At 39.1% G+C, this 22,361-nt stretch overlaps 1 protein-coding gene across 3 annotated transcripts in view; it reads left to right on the top strand.

Moving 5' to 3' along the window:
- The window catches only part of prickle2b (prickle homolog 2b), a 379,465-nt gene extending 357,342 nt beyond the window's left edge, over positions 1-22,123 (top strand). For all 3 annotated transcript variants that reach the window (XM_062044562.1, XM_062044578.1, XM_062044571.1), the window contains 4 exons: positions 4,871-5,074; positions 9,529-9,715; positions 13,638-14,459; positions 19,618-22,123. In XM_062044562.1, the coding sequence (XP_061900546.1) occupies positions 4,871-5,074; positions 9,529-9,715; positions 13,638-14,459; positions 19,618-20,567 (2,163 nt within the window). In that variant the 3' untranslated portion in view covers positions 20,568-22,123. The remainder of the gene's footprint in view (positions 1-4,870; positions 5,075-9,528; positions 9,716-13,637; positions 14,460-19,617) is intronic.
- Positions 22,124-22,361: the final 238 nt, after the last annotated feature.

Genomic DNA, 22,361 nt, shown 5'->3' with positions numbered 1-22,361 from the left:
TTTCACATGTAAAAGGCCTTGCGGTAACGCAATGTGAAATAAGAGAGACCAAAAACCTACCGCTGATTGTAATATTCCACCAAAAGTGAAGTTCATTTTCATTTATCGTTGGATTAATTGATTAATTGACAACGGGCCCAGGCCTACACGTACATGCAGCTGTAAGTTGTGTTCCAGTCTGTCATCATCTTCTAAATCTATGTTTCCCTCCTAACCTTTGACCCTTGTCTCCTTCACTTTCCTTATTGTTTATCTCTTCAACTCCTCTTACCCATACATCACCCCACTTTTATTTCTCCCCTTTGTCCCGCCACTCAAATTCCTTTCTGACCATGAAGGCCACACACATAAAAAAACACTCATTTTATTTTATTTTTTTAATGTAAAATGGCAAATAGCAGTGAAAGGCTCGTGACGTTGACATGTCAACTTTGAGTAGCTATTAGTATGGAAGTTTAATTGGAGTCAAATTATTTCCAAACATGTATTTCAATCTGTGCGTGTCTAATCCAATTTGCGTGAATGTGTACAAATTTGTGTGTCTGTATACATATCTCAGTGTGTGTTTTAGATCTGCGTACGTGTGTTTCAGATCTTCGTACGTGTTTTTTAGATCTTTGTACGTGTGTTTTAGATCTTCGTACCTGTGTTTTAGATCTTCGTACCTGTGTTTTAGATCCGCGTACGTGTGTTTTAGATCTCCGTACGTGTTTTTTAGATCTTTGTACGTGTGTTTTAGATCTTCGTACCTGTGTTTTAGATCCGCGTACGTGTGTTTTAGATCTTTGTACGCGTGTTTTAGATCTTCGTACCTGTGTTTTAGATCTTCGTACCTGTGTTTTAGATCCGCGTACGTGTGTTTTAGATCTCCGTACGTGTTTTTTAGATCTTTGTACGTGTGTTTTAGATCTTTGTACCTGTGTTTTAGATCCGCGTACGTGTGTTTTAGATCTTTGTACGTGTGTTTTAGATCTTTGTACGTGTGTTTTAGATCTTTGTACCTGTGTTTTAGATCTTCGTACCTGTGTTTTAGATCTCCGTACGTGTTTTTTAGATCTTTGTACGTGTGTTTTAGATCTTTGTACCTGTGTTTTAGATCCGCGTACGTGTGTTTTAGATCTCCGTACGTGTTTTTTAGATCTTTGTACGTGTGTTTTAGATCTTCGTACCTGTGTTTTAGATCCGCGTACGTGTGTTTTAGATCTTTGTACGTGTGTTTTAGATCTTTGTGCGTGTGTTTTAGATCTTTGTACGTGTGTTTTAGATCTTTGTACTTGTGTTTTAGATCCACGTACGTGTGTTTTAGATCCACGTACGTGTGTTTTAGATATTCGTACGTGTGTTTTAGATACGCATACTTGTGTTTTAGATCCACGTACGTGTGTTTTAGATCCGCGTACGTGTGTTTTAGATCTTTGTACGTGTGTTTTAGATCTCCGTACGTGTTTTTTAGATCTTTGTACGTGTGTTTTAGATCCCCGTACGTGTTTTTTAGATCTTTGCACGTGTGTTTTAGATCTCCGTACGTGTTTTTTAGATCTTTGTACGTGTGTTTTAGATCTTCGTACCTGTGTTTTAGATCCGCGTACGTGTGTTTTAGATCTTTGTACGTGTGTTTTAGATCTTTGTGCGTGTGTTTTAGATCTTTGTACGTGTGTTTTACATCTTTGTGCGTGTGTTTTAGATCTTTGTACGTGTGTTTTAGATGTTCGTACATGTGTTTTAGATGTTCGTACGTGTGTTTTATCTCTGCATACTTGTGTTTTAGATCCGCATACTTGTTTTAGACCCACGTACATGTGTTTAAATGTTCGTACATGTGTTTTATCTCCGCGTAATTATGTTTTAGATCTGCGTACTTGTGTTTTAGGTCCACGTACGTGTGTTTTAGATACTCGTACGTGTTTTAGATATTCGTACGTGTGTTTTAGATACGCATACTTGTGTTTTAGATCCACGTACGTGTGTTTTAGATTTGCGTACGTGTGTTTCAGATCTTCGTACGTGTTTTTTAGATCTTTGTACGTGTGTTTTAGATCTTCGTACCTGTGTTTTAGATCCGCGTACGTGTGTTTTAGATCTTTGTACGTGTGTTTTAGATCTCCGTACGTGTTTTTTAGATCATTGTACGTGTGTTTTAGATCTCCGTACGTGTTTTTTAGATCTTTGTACGTGTGTTTTAGATCTCCGTACGTGTTTTTTAGATCTTTGTATGTGTGTTTTAGATCTTCGTACCTGTGTTTTAGATCCGCGTACGTGTGTTTTAGATCTTTGTACGTGTGTTTTAGATCTTTGTGCGTGTGTTTTAGATCTTTGTATGTGTGTTTTAGATCTTTGTACGTGTGTTTTAGATCTCCGTACGTGTGTTTTAGATCTTTGTACGTGTGTTTTAGATCTTTGTGCGTGTGTTTTAGATCTTTGTACGTGTGTTTTAGATCTTTGTGCGTGTGTTTTAGATCTTTGTACGTGTGTTTTAGATCTTCGTACATGTGTTTTAGATGTTCGTACATGTGTTTTATCTCCGCATACTTGTGTTTTAGATCCGCATACTTGTTTTAGACCCACGTACATGTGTTTAAATGTTCGTACATGTGTTTTATCTCCGCGTAATTATGTTTTAGATCTGCGTACTTGTGTTTTAGATCCACGTACGTGTGTTTTAGATACTCGTACGTGTTTTAGATATTCGTACGTGTGTTTTAGATACGCATACTTGTGTTTTAGATCCATGTACGTGTGTTTTAGATATTCATACGTGTGTTTTAGATACGCATATTTGTGTTTTAGATCCACTTACTTGTGTTTTAGATACGCGTACGTGTGTTTCAGAGCTCCGTACGTGTGTTATAGATCTGCGTACTTGTGTTTTAGATCCACGTACGTGTGTTTTAGATCCACGTACGTGTGTTTTAGATATTCGTACGTGTGTTTTAGATACGCATACTTGTGTTTTAGATCCATGTACGTGTGTTTTAGATACGTGCACGTGTGTTTCAGAGCTCCGTATGTGTGTTTTAGATCTGCGTACTTGTGTTTTAGATCCACGTACGTGTGTTTTAGATCCACGTACGTGTGTTTTAGATATTCGTACGTGTGTTTTAGATACGCATACTTGTGTTTTAGATCCACGTACGTGTGTTTTAGATATTCGTACGTGTGTTTTAGATACGCATACTTGTGTTTTAGATCCACTTACTTGTGTTTTAGATCCGCATATGTGTGTTTTAGATATGCATACGTGTGTTTTAGATCTTGGTACATGTGTTTTAGATCTTGGTACGTGTGTTTTAGATCCTGGTACGTGTGTTTTAGATCTTGGTACGTGTGTTTTAGAGCCGCGTACGTGTGTTTTAGATCTTCTTACGTGTGTTTTAGATCTTCGTACATATGTTTTAGATCTTCGTACGTGTGTTTTAGATCTTTGTACGTGTCTTTTAGATCTTTGTGCGTGTGTTTTAGATCTTCGTACATATGTTTTAGATCTTCGTACGTGTGTTTTAGATCTTTGTACGTGTTTTAGATCTTTGTGCGTGTGTTTTAGATCTTCGTACATGATGTCCGTACGTGTGTTTTATATCAGCATACTTGTGTTTTAGAGCTGCGTACGTGTGTTTTAAATCTGCGTACTTGTCTTTTAGATCCACGTACGTGTGTTTAAATGTTTGTACGTGTGTTTTATCTCCGCATACTTGTGTTTTACAAACGTTTGTAGATCCGTATACTTGTGTTTTAGAGATCCGTACGTGTGTTTTCGATACGTATACTTGTGTTTTAGATCCACTTACGTGTGTTTTAGATCTTTGTACATGTGTTTTAGATCTTGGTACGTGTGTTTTATATCTTCGTATGTGTGTTTTAGATCCGCATACGTGTGTTTTAGATCTTCGTACGTATATTTTACATACGCATACGTGTGTTTTAGATCTTTGTACATGTGTTTTAGATCTTTGTACATGTGTTTTAGATCTTGGTACGTGTGTTTTAGATCTTGGTACGTGTGTTTTAGATCTTTGTACATGTGTTTTAGACCTTGGTACGTGTGTTTTAGATCTTTGTACATGTGTTTTAGATCTTGGTACGTGTGTTTTAGATCTTTGTACATGTGTTTTAGATCTTGGTACATGTGTTTTAGATCTTGGTACGTGTGTTTTAGATCTTTGTACGTGTGTTTTAGATCTTGGTACGTGTGTTTTAGATCTTGGTACGTGTGTTTTAGATCTTTGTACATGTGTTTTAGATCTTGGTATGTGTTTTAAGTTAAGTACATCATTGTATTCCGTTTATATTTAACTATGTAACTATGAGTTCATTCATAGTTTTGATGCCTTCAGTGACAATCTACAATGTAAATAGTCGTGAAAATAAAGAAAACACATTGAATGAGGAGAAGGTGTGTCCAAACTTTTGGCCTGTACTGTGTGTGTGTGTGTATATATATATATATATATATATATATATATATATATATATATATATATATATATATATATATATATATATATATATATATATATATATATATATATATATATATATATATATAGTAATTGAGGCTTATTATTTCTAGTTTTTCGTGGGCCTTATATAAGGATATGGGAAGCCAGATCTGGCCTCCGGGCCTTGAGTTTGACACCTGTGCACTAAACTGTGAAGTTAAGTAGAGGGCCCCAAAATATGGGCCTGCGGGCTGCAAAAAAGGGCCCGTAAGTTTGAGACCCCCGATTGAATGGGATGTCTGTGCAAAGATGATGATGCTTGATGTTGGTACATTTACATGATCGCACCGCTGCATGGTGTCACTTCTGAGTTGTGGTGGTCCTGCAGGAAGACTTCACCGTGTTGACATTCCTCCTCTCCTGTTTCCCGGCAGTGCGGGGGCCAGATAAACGGCGGCGACATCGCTGTGTTTGCCACGCGCGCCGGCCACGGCATGTGTTGGCACCCGGCGTGCTTTGTGTGCAGCATGTGCAGCGAGCTCCTGGTGGACCTCATCTACTTCTACCAGGACGGCAAGATCTACTGCGGACGGCACCATGCGGAGAGGCTGAAGCCGCGCTGCACAGCGTGTGACGAGGTAGACGCCCGTCTCCAGCATCGTGATGAACACACACACACACACACACACACACACACACAGTCTGCACATTGCTCAGCTGTGCACTAAACTGCTGTCATATGATGCTCATTGGTTTTACACACACACACACATTCTTGTATTTGTTACCTTCTTGAGACCTCCGAAAAATGCCTACCTCTTTAGGACCGCCCTTTCTAGACATATAAAGATTTGTATTTACAACATTAATAATATATACTGTACATACTATACTTTTTTAGGGTCCGCACAGGACCATTGTCAAAGGAATCCCAAAGGGAGTTCCTTTTGCAATGGGACAAAAGGAACCTATTGAAATTGTAAGGTTTTATTATTATTATTATTATTCTTTATTATTTTTCCGCAGCTTTGCGCACTACTTTGCCCCCCTTAACATGCTTCAAAACTCACCACATAGAAAAACTGTGACACAACACTTTAGTAAAAAAACCTAACCCCAAAAATCAAAATTGGGCTCTAGCGCCCCCTAGGGAAAAAACAAAAACAAACTGCCCGTAACTCCCATTAGGAAGGTCGTAGAGACATGAAACAAAAACTTCTATGTAGGTCTCACTTAGACCTACATTTCATAATTACACATCCTCTGGCAAAAACCAACAGGAAGTTGGCAATTTCCCCTTCAAGACAAAAATTGACTAAAAACATTAATTTTTGCCTCTTTGAGCTGTAATTTGACCCCCTTAAAATACTTCAAAACTCACCAAACTTTTCACACACATCGGGACTGGTGGAAATTTCGATCTAAAAAAAAACCGAACCCCAAAACTCAAAATTGCGCTCTAGCGCAATTTTTGAATAAAACAGAGACAAAACTGCTTCTCAGAGGAAAACACAGACAAAACGGCTTGTAACTTCCGGTAGGAACGTCTTAGAGACATGAAACAAAAACCTCTATTTAGGTCTCACTTAGACCTACATTTCATAGATTGACATCCTTCAGCAACTAGCACCTGCCAAATATGCGGACCCGACCAACGCTGCTTGCAGCTTTAATTTTTTGTTTGTAATTGGTTTTTAATCTTTATTATTTACTTCAAATTATTACAGTATGTCTCCAAATACATATTCATTGAATTTTTTTTATAAATTTTGGGCGCATTTCAGTGTCTTACACACACTTGTTATTTCATATGTTGACCAGAGGGGGAGCACTTTTAAAAGCGACACACAGTCAATTTGAAAAGTCCCTCCTTTTTTGGACCACCCCTAATTTTGATAGATTTCACCTGGCGGTCTTTTTTGGGGGATGAATAGGGAAGTCCTTCTTTAGCCGCCGTCTCGTTTTATCCCATATTGCTGCCTTTGCACTTGTCAATGTTTACTTTTGTACGCACAGTAATTCAACAAAAAATCTTGACTTTGGAGCAATGTTCACGGACTCTGGTATTTGGCTCTCTATCAGATGCAATGGTTTTCCGTATTGGGACCATGATTTATGTCATCACTTGTTCACCGGTCCTCTTATGGAAGCTACTTTTCTTTGTTGACGTCTCAAGAAGGGTAGAAATACAAGAACATACAAGAACACACACACACACACATTCGTGTATTTGTTACCTTCTTGAGACCTCTGTAAAATGCCTACCTCTTTACGACCACCCTTTCTAGATATATAAAATTTGTATTTACAACATTAATAATATATACATACTATGCAAATATAAAAAAGGTAAGCTTTGTTTTTTTTGTATTTTTTGTTTGTAATTGGTTTTTAATATTCATTATTTCCTTCAAATTATTACAGTATGTCTCCATATACATATTTTTTTTAATTTTATTTAAATTAATCTTGGCCCAAGGGGGGAGCATTTTAATGTCTTACACACACTTATTATTTTATATGTTGACCAGAGGGAGAGCACTTCAAATATTTAGACACACTTGTTATTTCATATGTTGACCAGAGGGAGAGCACTTCAAATATTTAGACACACTTGTTATTTCATATGTTGACCAGAGGGAGAGCACTTCAAATATTTACACACACTTGTTATTTCATATGTTGACCAGAGGGGGAGCACTTTTAAAAGCGACACACAGTCAATTTGAAAAATCCCTCGTTTTTGGGACCACCCTCATTTTGATAGATTTCACCACCAGGGGGTGCAAATGAGACATTTTCTATTAGATGCAATGGTTTTCCATATCGGGACCATGATTTCGGTCCTAACCTGTTCACCGGTCCTCATATGAAAGATACTTTTCCTTCTTCATGTCTCAAGAAGGGTAGAAAAAGAAGAACACACACACACACACACACACACACATTCTTGTATTTGTTACCTTCTTGAGGCCTCTGAAAAATGCCTCCCTCTTTAGGACCACCCTTTCTAGATATATAAAGATTTTTATTTATAACATTAATAATATATACAAACTATGCATGTACAAAAGAGGTAAGCTTTTAATTATTTTTTTATTTGTTGTTTGTAATGGGTTTTTAATCTTCATTATTTCCTTCAAATTATTACAGTATGTCTCTATATACATTTATTTTTATTTATTTTTAAATTAAAGGGGGCACATTTCAATTTATTTCAGAGGGGGAGCACTTCAAATATTTACACACACTTGTTATTTCATATGTTGACCAGAGGGGGAGCACTTTTAAAAGCGACACACAGTCAATTTGAAAAATCCCTCCTTTTTGGGACCACCCTCATTTTGATAGATGTCACCACCAGGGGTGCAAATGAGACATTCCCTATTAGATGCAATGGTTTTCTGTATTGGGACCATGATTTATGTCATCACTTGTTTACACCTCCTCATATGGAAGCTACTTTTCCTTGTTGATGTCTCAAGAAGGGTAGAAATACAAGAACACACACACACACACACACAGACGGTCATTCTTAAACCATAAACCTTCTTCAGTTCTAATGATCTCCTGACTATTAACACTAACTTCCCCTTAAAGGGGGACAATGGCACTCTAGGTACTTAAAAGGCACATCTGTCTTTAACAAGGGCTATAAAACGAAATAAGCGTTTTATTGAGGTTATCACATGGTTGTCCGCGATTAATCGCAAATAAATGCTACCTAACACCATTTTCAACTATTTAATTGGACTTCTAAAGCGCACAACAGTGCTCTTTTCATTCAAGCAACGTTATCATGGACGCCCCTGCTTATTTCAGCAAGACAATGCCAAGCCACGTGTTACAACAGCGTGGCTTCATAGTAAAAGAGTGCGGGTACTAGACTGGCCTGCCTGTAGTCCAGACCTGTCTCCCATTAAAAATGTGTGGTGCATTATGAAGCCTAAAATAGCACAAGGGAGACCCCCGGACTGTTGAACAACTTAAGCTGTACATCAAGCAAGAATGGGAAAGAATTCCACCTGAGAAGCTTCAAAAATGTGTCTCCTCAGTTCCCAAACGTTTACTGAGTGTTGTTAAAAGGAAAGGCCATGTAACACAGTGGTGAACATGCCCTTTCCCAACTACTTTGGCACGTGTTGCAGCCATGAAACTCTAAAGTTAATTATTATTTGCAAAAAAAAATAAAGTTTATGAGTTTGAACATCAAATATGTTGCCTTTGTAGCATATTCAACTGAATATGGGTTGAAAAGGATTTGCAAATCATTGTATTCCGTTTATATTTACATCTAACACAATTTCCCAACTCATATGGAAACGGGGTTTGTATTTCGATGGTGGAAATACCATTTTACCATTTGAGCCATTTTAAGTCCTCAAAACATCCATTGAAACAGTGCACAAAAATCGTTTTTCAATAGACATCTTACTATCAAATTGAAACACTTTCCACCTTAATATTGAGTTATATAAACAAGTTAAACAGTTTACTTACAGACTTATCTTTTCCAAGGCTTGTAAGAGCTAACACAACTTGTCTACTTCTCAATTGTCTCGCCAACCCGGAAGTGCCCAAACTAATGACGCGTAGTATTTTCATATCGCCACAAGGTGTCAGTAAGAGTCTACAATCAAATGGGCATAACATTGCGTCCCACAGGGCATTTCCTGTGGGGAGGGATTCGTTCTCAGGGATTCGAATAAAGAACCAAATTTGTATCTTTACTATAGTGGTCTCGATAACGGGTACCGTCTCAAAAGGGGATTCGAGTCCGAGGACTTTTCTTATCAAACAACCGGGAAAACCGGTTTTGAGCATCATCCCTAAACATAGTGTTGTGTTATAAAGTGATGGTGCAACCGCTCCAGTTTACAACACAGCAGGCTGGAACAACTTAAGTGGCTTAAAGATGGAGCAGAGGTTTAATTAGTGTCATTAGAAGCTGGTATCAAAGGTCCAAAGAAGCACATGAATACCACAGATCCACCTGGACTACCACTTGGACTAAGCTGCCAACACTGTAGTGTCTTATCACAGCCAAGGTTTTATCTCCTCATCTCATTTCTTCCTTTTTTTTTTTCCGTAGATCATCTTGGCAGACGAGTGCACTGAAGCCGAGGGCCGTCACTGGCACATGAAACACTTCTGCTGCTTCGAGTGTGAGACGGTGCTGGGGGGCCAGCGCTACATCATGAAGGAGGGGAGACCCTACTGCTGCTCCTGCTTCGAGTCGCTCTACGCCGAGTACTGCGATTCCTGCGGGGAGCACATCGGTACGTTCCACTTCCGCCGCACGTCACCGCTTAACACTAGAGCTCCTGGGGGTTTTCTTACTCCCCCTGCAATTCCCAGAAGGCAGCCAAAAGGCTGTCAGTTTAAAATTCACCACTTAACGAGCGACATTTAGCCCTTTCTGCTGAGAGTTCTCCTGCTGCTGCAGGACTGTAGGTAATATTAGCTGAAAATATCTCTGTTCTGATTAGAAATATTATTTCTTGTGTAGTCCATATTCAAGTGGCCTTTCTGCTATTGACTTTTTAGTTTCATATTGTTATTTGATAGTGTTTGTTTCTGTACAATTCTCCTTAAATTATTGCTACAGTGCATAATTATTGTACAATGACAACTTTTTTCCAAAAAAATAAATAAAAATACTTTTTCATAATATATTTAACCTTAATCTTGTAAAATGACAATTTTATCTTGCAATTAATTCTGACATAATTAATGTACAATGAAAACGTTTTTCTTATGTAGTCCATATTCAAGTGCCCTTTAGCAAAACTGCCATTGACTTTTTAAGTGTAATATTTTTATATGATAGTGTTTACGTTCATTTTCCTGTAAAATTTTGAATTTTGTCTTAAAATATTCCTACAGTGCATAATTATTCTACAATGACATTTTTTTTTTTACAATATTTCTAACTTTTAAAAAAAACAAAAAACTTTTTCATAATATATTTAACTTTAATCTTGTAAAATGACATAATTTTGTCTTTCAACATTTTTTTTCTTAAAATATTCCTAAACATTCTTGTATGAACATTTTTTCTCACAATAATTTTACTTTTTTTCTACAAAAATATGACTTTTTTTCCACAATATATTTGACTTTAGTAATTTTTTCTTAAAATATTTCTACACAATTCATGTAAAATACATTTTTTCTCATAATATTGTGTTTTTTTAAAAATAGAAGGACTTTCACAATATATTTGACTTTAATGGTGTAAAAAGTGTAATTTTTCTTATTTTAACTTTTTTTCTCAATATATTCTGAAATAATTCTTGTACAATGAAAACTGTTTTATTATGTAGTCTTAAAATATTCCTACAGTGCATAATTCTTCTACAATGACAACTTTTTCTCACAATATTTCTAACTTTTTTCTATAAAAAAAAACATTTTTTCATAATATATTTAACTTTAATCTTGTAAAATGACATAATTTTGGCTTGCAGCATTTTTTTTCTTACAATATTACTAAAAATTCTTGTATGAAATTTTTTTCTCACAATAATTCTCCTTTTCCCCCCCCCCAAAAAAAGGACTTTTTTCCACAATATATTTGACATTAGTCATTTTTTCTTAAAATATTCCTGCATTGCATAATTTTTGTACAATGACAACTTTTTCTCACAATATTTCTAACTTTTTTCTAAAAAAAAAAAAAATACTTTTTCATAATATATTTAACTTTAATCTTGTAAAATGACATAATTTTGTCTTGCAACATTTTTTTTCTTAAAATATTCCTAAACATTCTTGTATGAACATTTTTTCTCACAATAATTCTACTTTTTTTCTACAAAAATATGACTTTTTTCCACAATATATTTGACTTTAGTCATTTTTTCTTAAAATATTTCTACACAATTCATGTAAAATACATTTTTTCTCATAATATTGTGTTTTTAAAAAAATAAAAGGACTTTCACAATATATTTGACTTTAATGGTGTAAAAGGTGTAATTTTTCTTATTTTAACTTTTTTTCTCAATATATTCTGAAATAATTCTTGTACAATGAAAACTTTTTTATTATGTAGTCTTAAAATATTCCTACAGTGCATAATTCTTCTACAATGACAACTTTTTCTCACAATATTTCTAACTTTTTTCTATAAAAAAAAATATTTTTTCATAATATATTTAACTTTAATCTTGTAAAATGACATAATTTTGGCTTGCAGCATTTTTTTTCTTACAATATTACTAAAAATTCTTGTATGAAATTTTTTTCTCACAATAATTCTCCTTTCCCCCCCCCCCCCAAAAAATGACTTTTTTCCACAATATATTTGACATTAGTCATTTTTTCTTAAAATATTCCTGCATTGCATAATTTTTGTACAATGACAACTTTTTCTCACAATATTTCTAACTTTTTTCTAAAAAAAAAAAAAAAATACTTTTTCATAATATATTTAACTTTAATCTTGTAAAATGACATAATTTTGTCTTGCAACATTTTTTTTCTTAGAATATTCCAAAAAATTATTCTATGAACATTTTTTCTCACAATAATTCTACTTTTTTTCTAAAAAAAAAAAAAAAAAAAAGACTTTTTTCAACAATATATTTGACTTTATTCATTTTTTCTTAAAATATTTCTACACAATTCATGTAAAATACAATTGTTCTCATAATATTGTGTTTTTTTAAAAATAGAAGGACTTTCACAATATATTTGACTTTAATGGTGTAAAAGGTATATATTTTTTTATTTTAACTTTTTTTCTCAATATATTCTGAAATAATTCTTTTACAATGAAATGTTTTTCTTATGTAGTCCATATTCAAGTGCCCTTTTGCAAACTGCTATTGACTTTTTAGTTTAATATTTTTATTTGATAGTGTTTGTTTCTGTACAATTCTCCTTAAAATATTCCTACATTGCATAATTCTTGTACAATGGCAACTTTTTCTCACAATATTTCTAACTTTTTCTCCAAAAAAATAATACTTTTTCATAATATATTTAACTTTAATCTTGTAAAATGACAATTTTGTCTAGCAACTTTTTTTTTCTTAGAATATTCCTAAACATTTGTGTATGAAAAAATTTTCTCACAATAATTCTCCTTTTTTTCTAAAAAAAAAATAAGACTTTTTTTCCACAATATATTTGACTTTAGTCATTTTTTCGTAAAATATTTCTACACAATTCATGTAAAATACAGGAGACAGGATACCAGAATAACAGAAAACAGCAAACAATCCTCTACCACTGACTGGGAGGGCGTGGCAGGCATAAATAGCAGCCAGCTGATTGACACCAGGTGTGGCCAGGCTGCCAATCAGCCGCAGGTGAGGGGAGACAATCAGGAAATGGAACCAAAATAAAAGCACTGACAGGAAACAAAAACCAAACCCAGGAAACACAAACCCAACGTGAATGTGACATATATCGTCACAGAAACAGCACTTCTACTTCCGGTTAAAAGCCAGTCTTAACGGAAAGACACTGCAGCACCTGCAGTGAGCAAACTCGTCCAAAAGATGGCGCCGTAGCAAAAACAATAACGCACCTTTTCAGTGTATTTGCTCGTTTTGTTTTTTTAACTATTTGCATTACAGCCGGCAGCGAAGAAAAATTCCATAAATTAGTCGCACCGTTTTATAAACCGCAGGGTTCAAAGCGTAGCGGCTTATAGTCTGGAATTTACAGTACTTACTTTGTACTTTTTCTCACAATATTTTTAACTTTTTCTAAAAAAAATAAATAAAAAAAATGTTTCATAATATATTTAACTTTAATCTTGTAAAATGACAATTTTGTCTAGCAACTTTTTTTTCTTAGAATATTACTAAAAATTATTGTATGAAAAAAAAATTCTCACAACAATTCAACTTTTTTTCCCCCAAAAAATATGACTTTTTTTCCACAATATATTTGACATTAGTCAATTTTTCTTAAAATATTTCTACACAAATCATGTAAAATACCTTTTTTCTCATAATATTGTGTTTTGTATATTTTGACTTTTTGGTTTAATATTTTTATTTCATAGTGTTTATGTTCATTTTCCTGTAAAATTTAGAATTTTGTCTTAAAATATTCCTACAGTGCATAATTCTTGTACAATGACAACTTTTTCTCACAATATTTCTAGCTTTTTTTATAGTCTGTAATTGACAGTACCCACTTTGTAATTATTTTTTAAAATGTTATTCTATATCGTTCCTCCAGGTATCGACCAGGGCCAGATGACGTACGACGGGCAGCACTGGCACGCCACCGAGGGCTGCTTCGGTTGCGCCCGCTGCAAACGCTCCCTGCTGGGTCGACCCTTCCTGCCCAAGCAGGGTCAGATCTTCTGCTCCCGGTCTTGCAGTCTGGGGGAGGAGCCCAACGGCTCGGACTCCTCGGATTCCGCTTTCCAGAGCGCCCGCTCCACCCGAGAGTCCAGACGCGGCTCCAAGGCGGCAAAAAGCGGCGGCGGGCTGGCGGAGAACTCGTCCGGCGAGGTGGACCCGTTGTCCCTACAGATGGACGTACTGAGTCTCTCCAGTCAAACTCCCAGTCTGACCCGTGAGCCGCCCGCCTGGCAGAACCAGACGCGAGACGGGCACAAGTTTGAGCCTCAGTCCGACCCTCAGTCCGGCCCCTCGCCACTTCAGCTCCTCAGTCAGTGTAACGTGAGAACGTCCTTTAACTCCTCGTGCACCGGACAGAACCCTCAACTGCCGGAGCGCAGGGTCAAGGAGAGGCCGCCCGTGTCCGCCATCAAGGGTCACTCCCTGAACGAGACCCGGCTCCAAGAGGACCGCTATCCCCCGAAACTGCAAAAGAATTTCACCGAGGCGTCCGAGCTCTCTCAGCCGGAGGGCGGATTTTCCGCGGAGAAACGCTCCGTCAGCCTGCACGGCTTCCAGAGGGAGAGGGACCCTCCTCCGCCTCCTGCGGCAGCACGGAGCAGGAACCCCATCAACGCACTTAGCTTCACTGAGCAGCTGACGCCCCTGCAGCAGACGCCGAGGGGGTCCATGGAGTCTTTAGCCAACGCCACAGGTGGGTGCCAGGGTTTTTTTATGCGGCCCGTTGTATACCGATCACATCCATTAACCGTACAGTAGGGTTGTACGGTATACCATACCATACCGTACCATACCGACTTTATTTATGAAGCCCTTTAAAAACAACCACAGTTGAAGAACAAAGGGCTGCACACCACAAAGAAATAGAGGCAAAGGACAGGCTAAAAAACAACATTTAAAACAGAAGTAAAATACACATTGAAAAAGCAAATACAAATTATTCTAAGAACAATTTGTTAGATAAAAAGCAGTTAAAAACAGTTAAAAAACCGTTTAAAGGCCTACTGAAAGCCACTACTACCGACCACGCAGTCTGATAGTTTATATATCAATGATGAAATCTTAACATTATAACACATGCCAATACGGCCGGGTTAACTTATAAAGTGACATTTTAAATTTGCCGCTAAACTTCCGGTTCGAAACGCCTCTGAGGATGACGTATGCGCGTGACGTAGACCGGCGAACACGGGTATGCCTTCCACATTGAAGCCAATACGAAAAAGCTCTGTTTTCATTTCATAATTCCACAGTATTCTGGACATCTGTGTTCGTGAATCTGTTGCAATCATGTTCATTGCATTATGGAGAAAGAAGCTGAGCAAGCAAAGAAGAAAGTTGTCGGTGCGAAATGGACGTATTTTTCGAACGTAGTCAGCAACAACAGTACACAGCCGGCGCTTCTTTGTTTACATTCCCGAAAGATGCAGTCAAGATGGAAGAACTCGGATAACAGAGACTCTAACCAGGAGGACTTTTGACTTCGATACACAGACGCCTGTAGAGAACTGGGACAACACAGACTCTTACCAGGATTACTTTGATTTGGATGACAAAGACGCAGACGTGCTACTGTGAGTATGCAGCTTTGGCTTCTAAACATTTGATCGCTTGACCGTATGTGCGCAACTTTTTTTTGCGTATGTACGTAACTTTTTAAAAATATATAAGCTTTATGAACCTTGGGTTAGGTGAACGGTCTTTTGGGCTGAGTGATTGTGTGTGTTGATCAGGTGTTTGAATTGTATTGCCGTGTTCTATGGAGCTAGGAGCTAGCATAGGAGCTAGGAGCTAGCATAACAAACACGCAGGTGTTTTTATGCAGGATTAATTTGTGGCATATTAAATATAAGCCTGATTGTGTTGTGGCTAATAGAGTATATATATGTCTTGTGTTTATTTACTGTTGTAGTCATTCCCAGCTGAATATCAGGTACCGTGAGTATGCAGCCTTGGCTGCTAAACATTTGATAGCTTGACCGTATGTGCGCGTCACGTACGTAACTTTTTAAAAATATATAAGCTTTATGAACCTTGGGTTAGGTGAACGGTCTTTTGGGCTGAGTGATTGTGTGTGTTGATCAGGTGTTTGAATTGTATTGGCGTGTTCTATGGAGCTAGGAGCTAGCAGAGGAGCTAGGAGCTAGCGTAACAAACACGCAGGTGTTTTTATGCAGGATTAATTTGTGGCATATTAAATATAAGCCTGGTTGTGTTGTGGCTAATAGAGTATATATATGTCTTGTGTTTATTTACTGTTGTAGTCATTCCCAGCTGAATATCAGGTCACCCCCGGCTCTCACAGCATCTTCCCTATCTGAATAGCTTCAACTCCCCACTAGTCCTTCACTTGCACTTTACTCATCCACAAATCTTTCATCCTCGCTCAAATTAATGGGGAAATTGTCGCTTTCTCGGTCCGAATCTCTCTCACTTCATGCGGCCATCATTGTAAACAATAGGGAACTTTGCGTATATGTTCAACTGACTACGTCACGCTACTTCCGGTAGGGGCAAGCCTTTTTTTTTATCAGATACCAAAAGTTGCAATCTTTATCGTCGTTGTTCGATCCTAAATCCTTTCAGCAAAAATATGGCAATATCGCGAAATGATCAAGTATGACACATAGAATAAATCTGCTATCCCCGTTTAAATAAAAACAATTCATTTCAGTAGGCCTTTAATGTACATAGAAGTTCTCAAAGTTTCTCCGGCAGGACGTGACTTTTCAGTCCCCTCCGTAACATCTCTCTTCTCCTGTTCCCGGCCGCTTACTGTTCAAGACAACAGATGATTAGATTAACTCGTACCACCTGTGAAAATCTAATCACCTGTCAGCTGTGCCTCGCTGTCGGCACTTGCCCCCGCCCCTATCTGATGGCGCTCTGCCCCTCAACACCATAGACAGAGGTGGTGACCTTTGCTCCTGCAAGGCAGCGCTGGCCACACCTCCCTCCACATAGCCAAAGAAGGGGCCTGTCTCACATGGAGAGGGAGATGGTTCCAGTATACGGTACTAGTTTAGTCTTTAGATATGTTCTGTACCAGATTATAGCTAAATAGCTCATTTCCATCTGCAGTTCCAGGCTACCTAAATTAAAGGGATACAAAAATCATGCAATAAAATGATGACAAAAAAATCATACTACAGCATGTAATCAAATTAAGAAAAGTCATAAAATGCCCTTTCATTGACACATACTTAATATACAATACAACTACACCTCATTTACATCATCACACAGACAATACATGCTCTTGTTCACATCTGCCATCATTTGTAAAAACAACCATGATTTTAACAGACACACCTCACAGTTTACAACAAAAATGCTCTCATGGATAAATATAATACACATTAAGTTGATGTGTCAATCGTACTGTCCACCTTATTGACCGTGTGAGCAGCTTTGATTGCTCCAAAAGCCACTTTTTAACTTCAATTGTGAATTAAGAATAATCTGTTAGACTTTTCAAGTTTGTTGTGAGGTCGTTCCATTCCTTTATCGCTTTATTTGAAAAGGCTGATTGTGCAAAAGATGTTTTACATCTGGGTCCGCTACACTGCCCCCTGGTGTCGAGGAGAGTTGGGTGAGTCTAGTCTAGTATAGTATCGCGGTATTAATGAATCAAAAACGGCACTATACTCCAACGGGCGTGACATTGCTGGTTTTACGAGCAGAGGAGCATGTTCGGCAGCGCACACACACGGAGTACTTACAAGCAGACACAGTGTGTAAAGATAAAGGTGAAGTGTTATAACTTCACCTTTATCTTTACTTTTTAGGCCAAAATGCTGGAGTATAGTACAATTTTTGATTCATTAGTACCGCGATACTATACTAGTACCGTATACTGCAGGGGTCGGCAACCTTTACCACTCAAAGAGCCATTTTGGAAAGTTTCACAAATTAAAGAAAACAATGGGAGCCACAAAAAAAAAATTTTTTAATTTAAAATGAAAAACACCGCATACAAAGCTTAAATTGCTTTGCGCTATGTTAACCAGGGGTCTCTGACACACGCACCGGCACGCATCTTAAGGAAATTTAATGTTAGTGCGGCCCGCGACTTTTAATTGAATGGTGCTTGATAGCGTCTTTCTTGCCAACCCTCTCAATTTTCCGGGAGACTCACAAATTTCAGGACGTGCTGGCACTGCTTTTAGCGCCCTCTACAGCCTGCCCAAACAGCGTACCTGCTTGGCCACATGTTGAATGCAGCTTTTGCTTGCTCACGTAAGTGCCAGCAAGGCATACTTGTTCAACAGCCACACAGCTTACACTGACGGTAGTCGTACAAAAAGAACTTTAACACAGTTACGTTACAAATATGCGCCACACTTTGAACCCACACCAAAAAAGAATGACAAACACATTTCTGGAGAACATCTGCACTGTAACACAACATAAACACAACACAACAAATACCCAGAATCCCATGCAGCCCTAACTCTTCTGCTCAACCGACGAAAGGAGGGGGGGGGGTTGATGTGTGGGGGGATTTGGTGGTAGCGGGGGTGTATAATCTAGACCGGAAGAGTTGCTGTATGGGATTCTGGGTATTTGTTGTGTTGTGTTACGGTGCGGATGTTCTCCAGAAATGTTTTTGTCATTCTTTTTTGGTGTGGGTTCACAGTGTGGCGCATATTTGTAACGTAACAGTGTTAAAGTTGTTTTATACGTCCACCGTCAGTGTAAGCTGTGTGGCTGTTGACCAAGTATGCCTTGCTGTCGCCTACGTGTGCAAGTAAAAGCAACATATAACATGTGGCCGGGCTGTCACGCTATTTGTAAATGCTATAGAGGACAATTAATGCAGTGCCATTAGGGCACGCCCTTGATTAAGTAATTAGAGTGAAAATAGGATAATATTTGCCCTGGGAGATTTCTAGGAGAGGCAGTCTCCTGGGAAACTCGGGGGGGGGAGGGAGGGGGGGGGGGTCGTTAAGTATACTGGGAAAACCGGGAGGGTCGGCAAGTATGCAGCTGAGCCGCATCAGAGTGGTCAAAGAGCCGCATGCGGCTCCGGAGCCGTGGGTTGCCGACCCCTGGTATACTGGAACCATCTCCCTCTCCATGTGATAAAGGCCCCTTCTTTGGCTATGTGGAGGGAGGTGTGGCCAGCGCTGCCTGCAGGAGCAACGGTATTCTAAAATCACTCATCCTCGCCTCCATGGCGACGAATAAAGTGAGTTTCTTACAAGTACCGTTATCACTGGAGGACTAGGAATAGCTAAACATTCTTTACTACACACCGTAGGAGGATGCGATAGCTCACCGGCTTCACCGCTAACAAAAGCTAGCGCTCTTGAATGTAAACAAACGCCATGGGTGGATCTACACCTGACGTCCACTGTAATGATACCAAGTACAGACGCGTTTTGGCTTAAAGACTAACGATACGGGTGAAGCTATAACACTGAAACACCCCTTTAAAACATGCCTAACGAGTTAGCTACTTCTAAATCACTAATCCTCGCCTCCATGGCGACGAATAAAGTGAAATTCTTACAAGTAGCATTATCACTGGAGGACGAGGAATAGCTAAATATGCTTCACTACACACCGTAGGAGGATACAATAGCTCACCGGCGTCACAATGTAAACAAATACCATGGGTGGATCTACACCTGTCATCCACTGTAATGATACCAAGTACAAGAGCGTATCTAGTCGATACTGCTATGATTACATCTATATTTTAAAAAAAAATTCATATTATGTTTATAAACTCAGGAAATATGTCCCTGGACACAAACTTTTTCACGAAAACTGTCCGATACTGATCCTGGGCTGATCAATCCCCTTGTGAAACGGTTCAAAAAGTCTTCAATTCTGCTTCCTTACAGGACACTCGGCAGAAGGAGGCGGGAGGCTGTTGTCTCGTTTCTCCATGCCGGATCTGAGCCAGGACTCCGGAGTGAACGCCTCACGGAAAAGCAACATGGACGCCCTTAACTCCTCCTCGGTTCAATTCCGGAGCTCAGAGTCGCTCCACAGCGTGAACGGCGGTCAACCCTACATGGAAATAAACCCGCCCAGGTCCGCCCAGTACCAGCCGAAGTATTGCGATCCGTCCGGCGCGGGTGTCGGCAGAAGCGTGACTCACCTCCCGCCCGGATTCGCCTACCAGGAGGAAGACCGGGTGAGCTCGGTGAGCAGCGCCAACGCCGCCCGCCTGCCGCCCATAAGTGAGCGCCGGGTGAGCGCCGGTGTCGGAGCTGGAGGCGCCAGAGGAGCGAGCGTCAGGATAGACGTGCCGGAGGAAACCCCTCAGAGGCGCAGACACCATCACCGCGCCAGAAGATCCCGGCGCTCTCGCTCGGAAAACGCCCTCAACTTGGTCGCGGAGCGCCGGGTGAGACCTCAAGAAAGACCACCGCTTCACGCCCGGGAAGACTACGACCGCTTCCCTCCTCCCAGGAGTTCCAGGGACCGGTTCGGAGTCGGAGTCGGAGGAGGCGAGAGATACCAAGCGCAACTCTTCAGGCCGTGTCCCAGGACCACGTCGGACCTGACGCTCCAGAACCCCGCGGCCGGCCGCCGCACGGGCTTGAACCAGTACTCCTGGGACGACTACTACGACGACGACGACTGGTGCTCCACCTGCTCGTCCTCGTCGGAGTCGGAGGACGAAGGTTACTTCCTGGGCGAACTCATCCCCAGACCCGTCCAGACGCGCTATCTCAGCAATCAGGAGCTGGTGCACAAGTACAGCGCGGGGATGGGAGGAGCCAACCGCGGTGCGCTCTTAACCACGCACAAACGCAGAAAAAGCAAGAACTGCATTATTTCTTAACCTTTTGGTTTTGGTACACTGACATCTGGAGGAAGGCGATACATGTTGATGAGCAATAATTCAGTGATACCTAGGGCTGTCAAAGTTAACGCCATCATAACTCGTGAACTACAAGTTCCTTTAACGACGCTATCTTTTTTAACGCACGATTAAGGCTCATGCCTCCCGATTCCTTATTTTTGACCCTCGGTCCGTTCCGTAGCCCGGGAAACCGTAATGGTCAAATATCAGTAGCATTTATTCAGGTAGTAATATCACAGATTACACTAACAAACCACATTTTGTGTTATTAATGCGTGAAACTGCTATCTAAACATGGAAATGTAGCTCCTCCTCTGAATGCGAGTGCTCCTACAGCAAAAATACAAATTCTGTTTTCGTACAAAATCTGGCAAAACACCAACGCACTGCAGGTATTATTTTTTTAAATTGTCATTAAAAACGTGTTCATGTCTATTTTTGTCCATTACCTGTACAACATGTAATGCACATGATATCAGAAGCATTTATTCAGGTAGTAATATCACAGATTACACTAACAAACCACATTTTGTGTTATTAATGCGTGAAACTGCTATCGAAACATGGAAGTGTAGCTCCTCCTCTGAATGCGAGTGCTCCTACAGCAAAAATACAAATTCTGTTTTCGTACAAAATACAAAATCTGGCAAAACACCAACGCACTGCAGGTATTATTTTTTTTATTGTCATTAAAAACATGTTCATGTCTATTTTTGTCCATTACCTGTACAACATGTAATGCACATAATATCACAAGCATTTATTCAGGTAGTAATATCACAGATTACACTAACAAACCACATTTTGTGTTATTAATGCGTGAAACTGCTATCTAAACATGGAAATGTAGCTCCTCCTCTGAATGTGAGTGCTCCTACAGCAAAAATACAAATTCTGTTTTCGTACAAAATCTGGCAAAACACCAACGCACTGCAGGTATTATTTTTTTAAATTGTCATTAAAAACATGTTCATGTCTATTTTTGTCCATTACCTGTACAACATGTAATGCACATAATATCAGAAGCATTTAATCAGGTAGTAATATCACAGATTACACTAACAAACCACATTTTGTGTTATTAATGCGTGAAACTGCTATCTAAACCTACTCAGTAGGCCTAGTGGTTAGAGTGTCCGCCCTGAGATCCGTAGGTCGTGAGTTCAAACCCCGGCCAAGTCATACCAAAGACTATAAAAATGGGACCCATTACCTCCCTGGGCTGGAATTGGGGGGTTAAATCACCAAAAATGATTCCCGGGCGCGGCCACCGCTGCTGCTCACTGCTCCCCTCACCTCCCAGGGGGTGATCAAGGGTGATGGGTCAAATGCAGAGGACAAATTTCACCACACCTCGTGTGTGTGTCACGATCATTGGTACTTTAACTTTAACTTCAACTAAACATCTAAGTGTAGCTCCTCCTCTGAATGCAAGTGCTCCTACAGCAGGAATACAAATTCTGTATTCGTACAAAATACAAACTCTGACAGCGCACTGCAGGTATTTTTTTTTTTTAATCGTCATTAAAACCTCTAAAGGCTTAGTGGCCACATGCGTGGACAGCACCTTTTAGCTCTTATTTCCAAAATTATGTACACTACTGAATTGGGGTCTTATGGCCACTTATGTGGACACTTATACTGCCATTTGGTGGTGTCAGAAGAGTATAACATACAATGGAATTTGGAGAAAAAAAAGTGTAAAAATAAGAATTAGCATGTCACTAAACATGAAGTACACGTTTGTGTACTTATGGACTAAGTACATCATAT

This window comes from Entelurus aequoreus, linkage group LG01 (genome assembly GCF_033978785.1).
Source record: "Entelurus aequoreus isolate RoL-2023_Sb linkage group LG01, RoL_Eaeq_v1.1, whole genome shotgun sequence".
Classification (NCBI taxonomy): Eukaryota; Metazoa; Chordata; class Actinopteri; order Syngnathiformes; family Syngnathidae; genus Entelurus; species Entelurus aequoreus.
The sequence above is the reverse complement of the archived record's forward strand: the minus strand, read 5'-3'. Positions and strand labels throughout refer to the sequence as shown.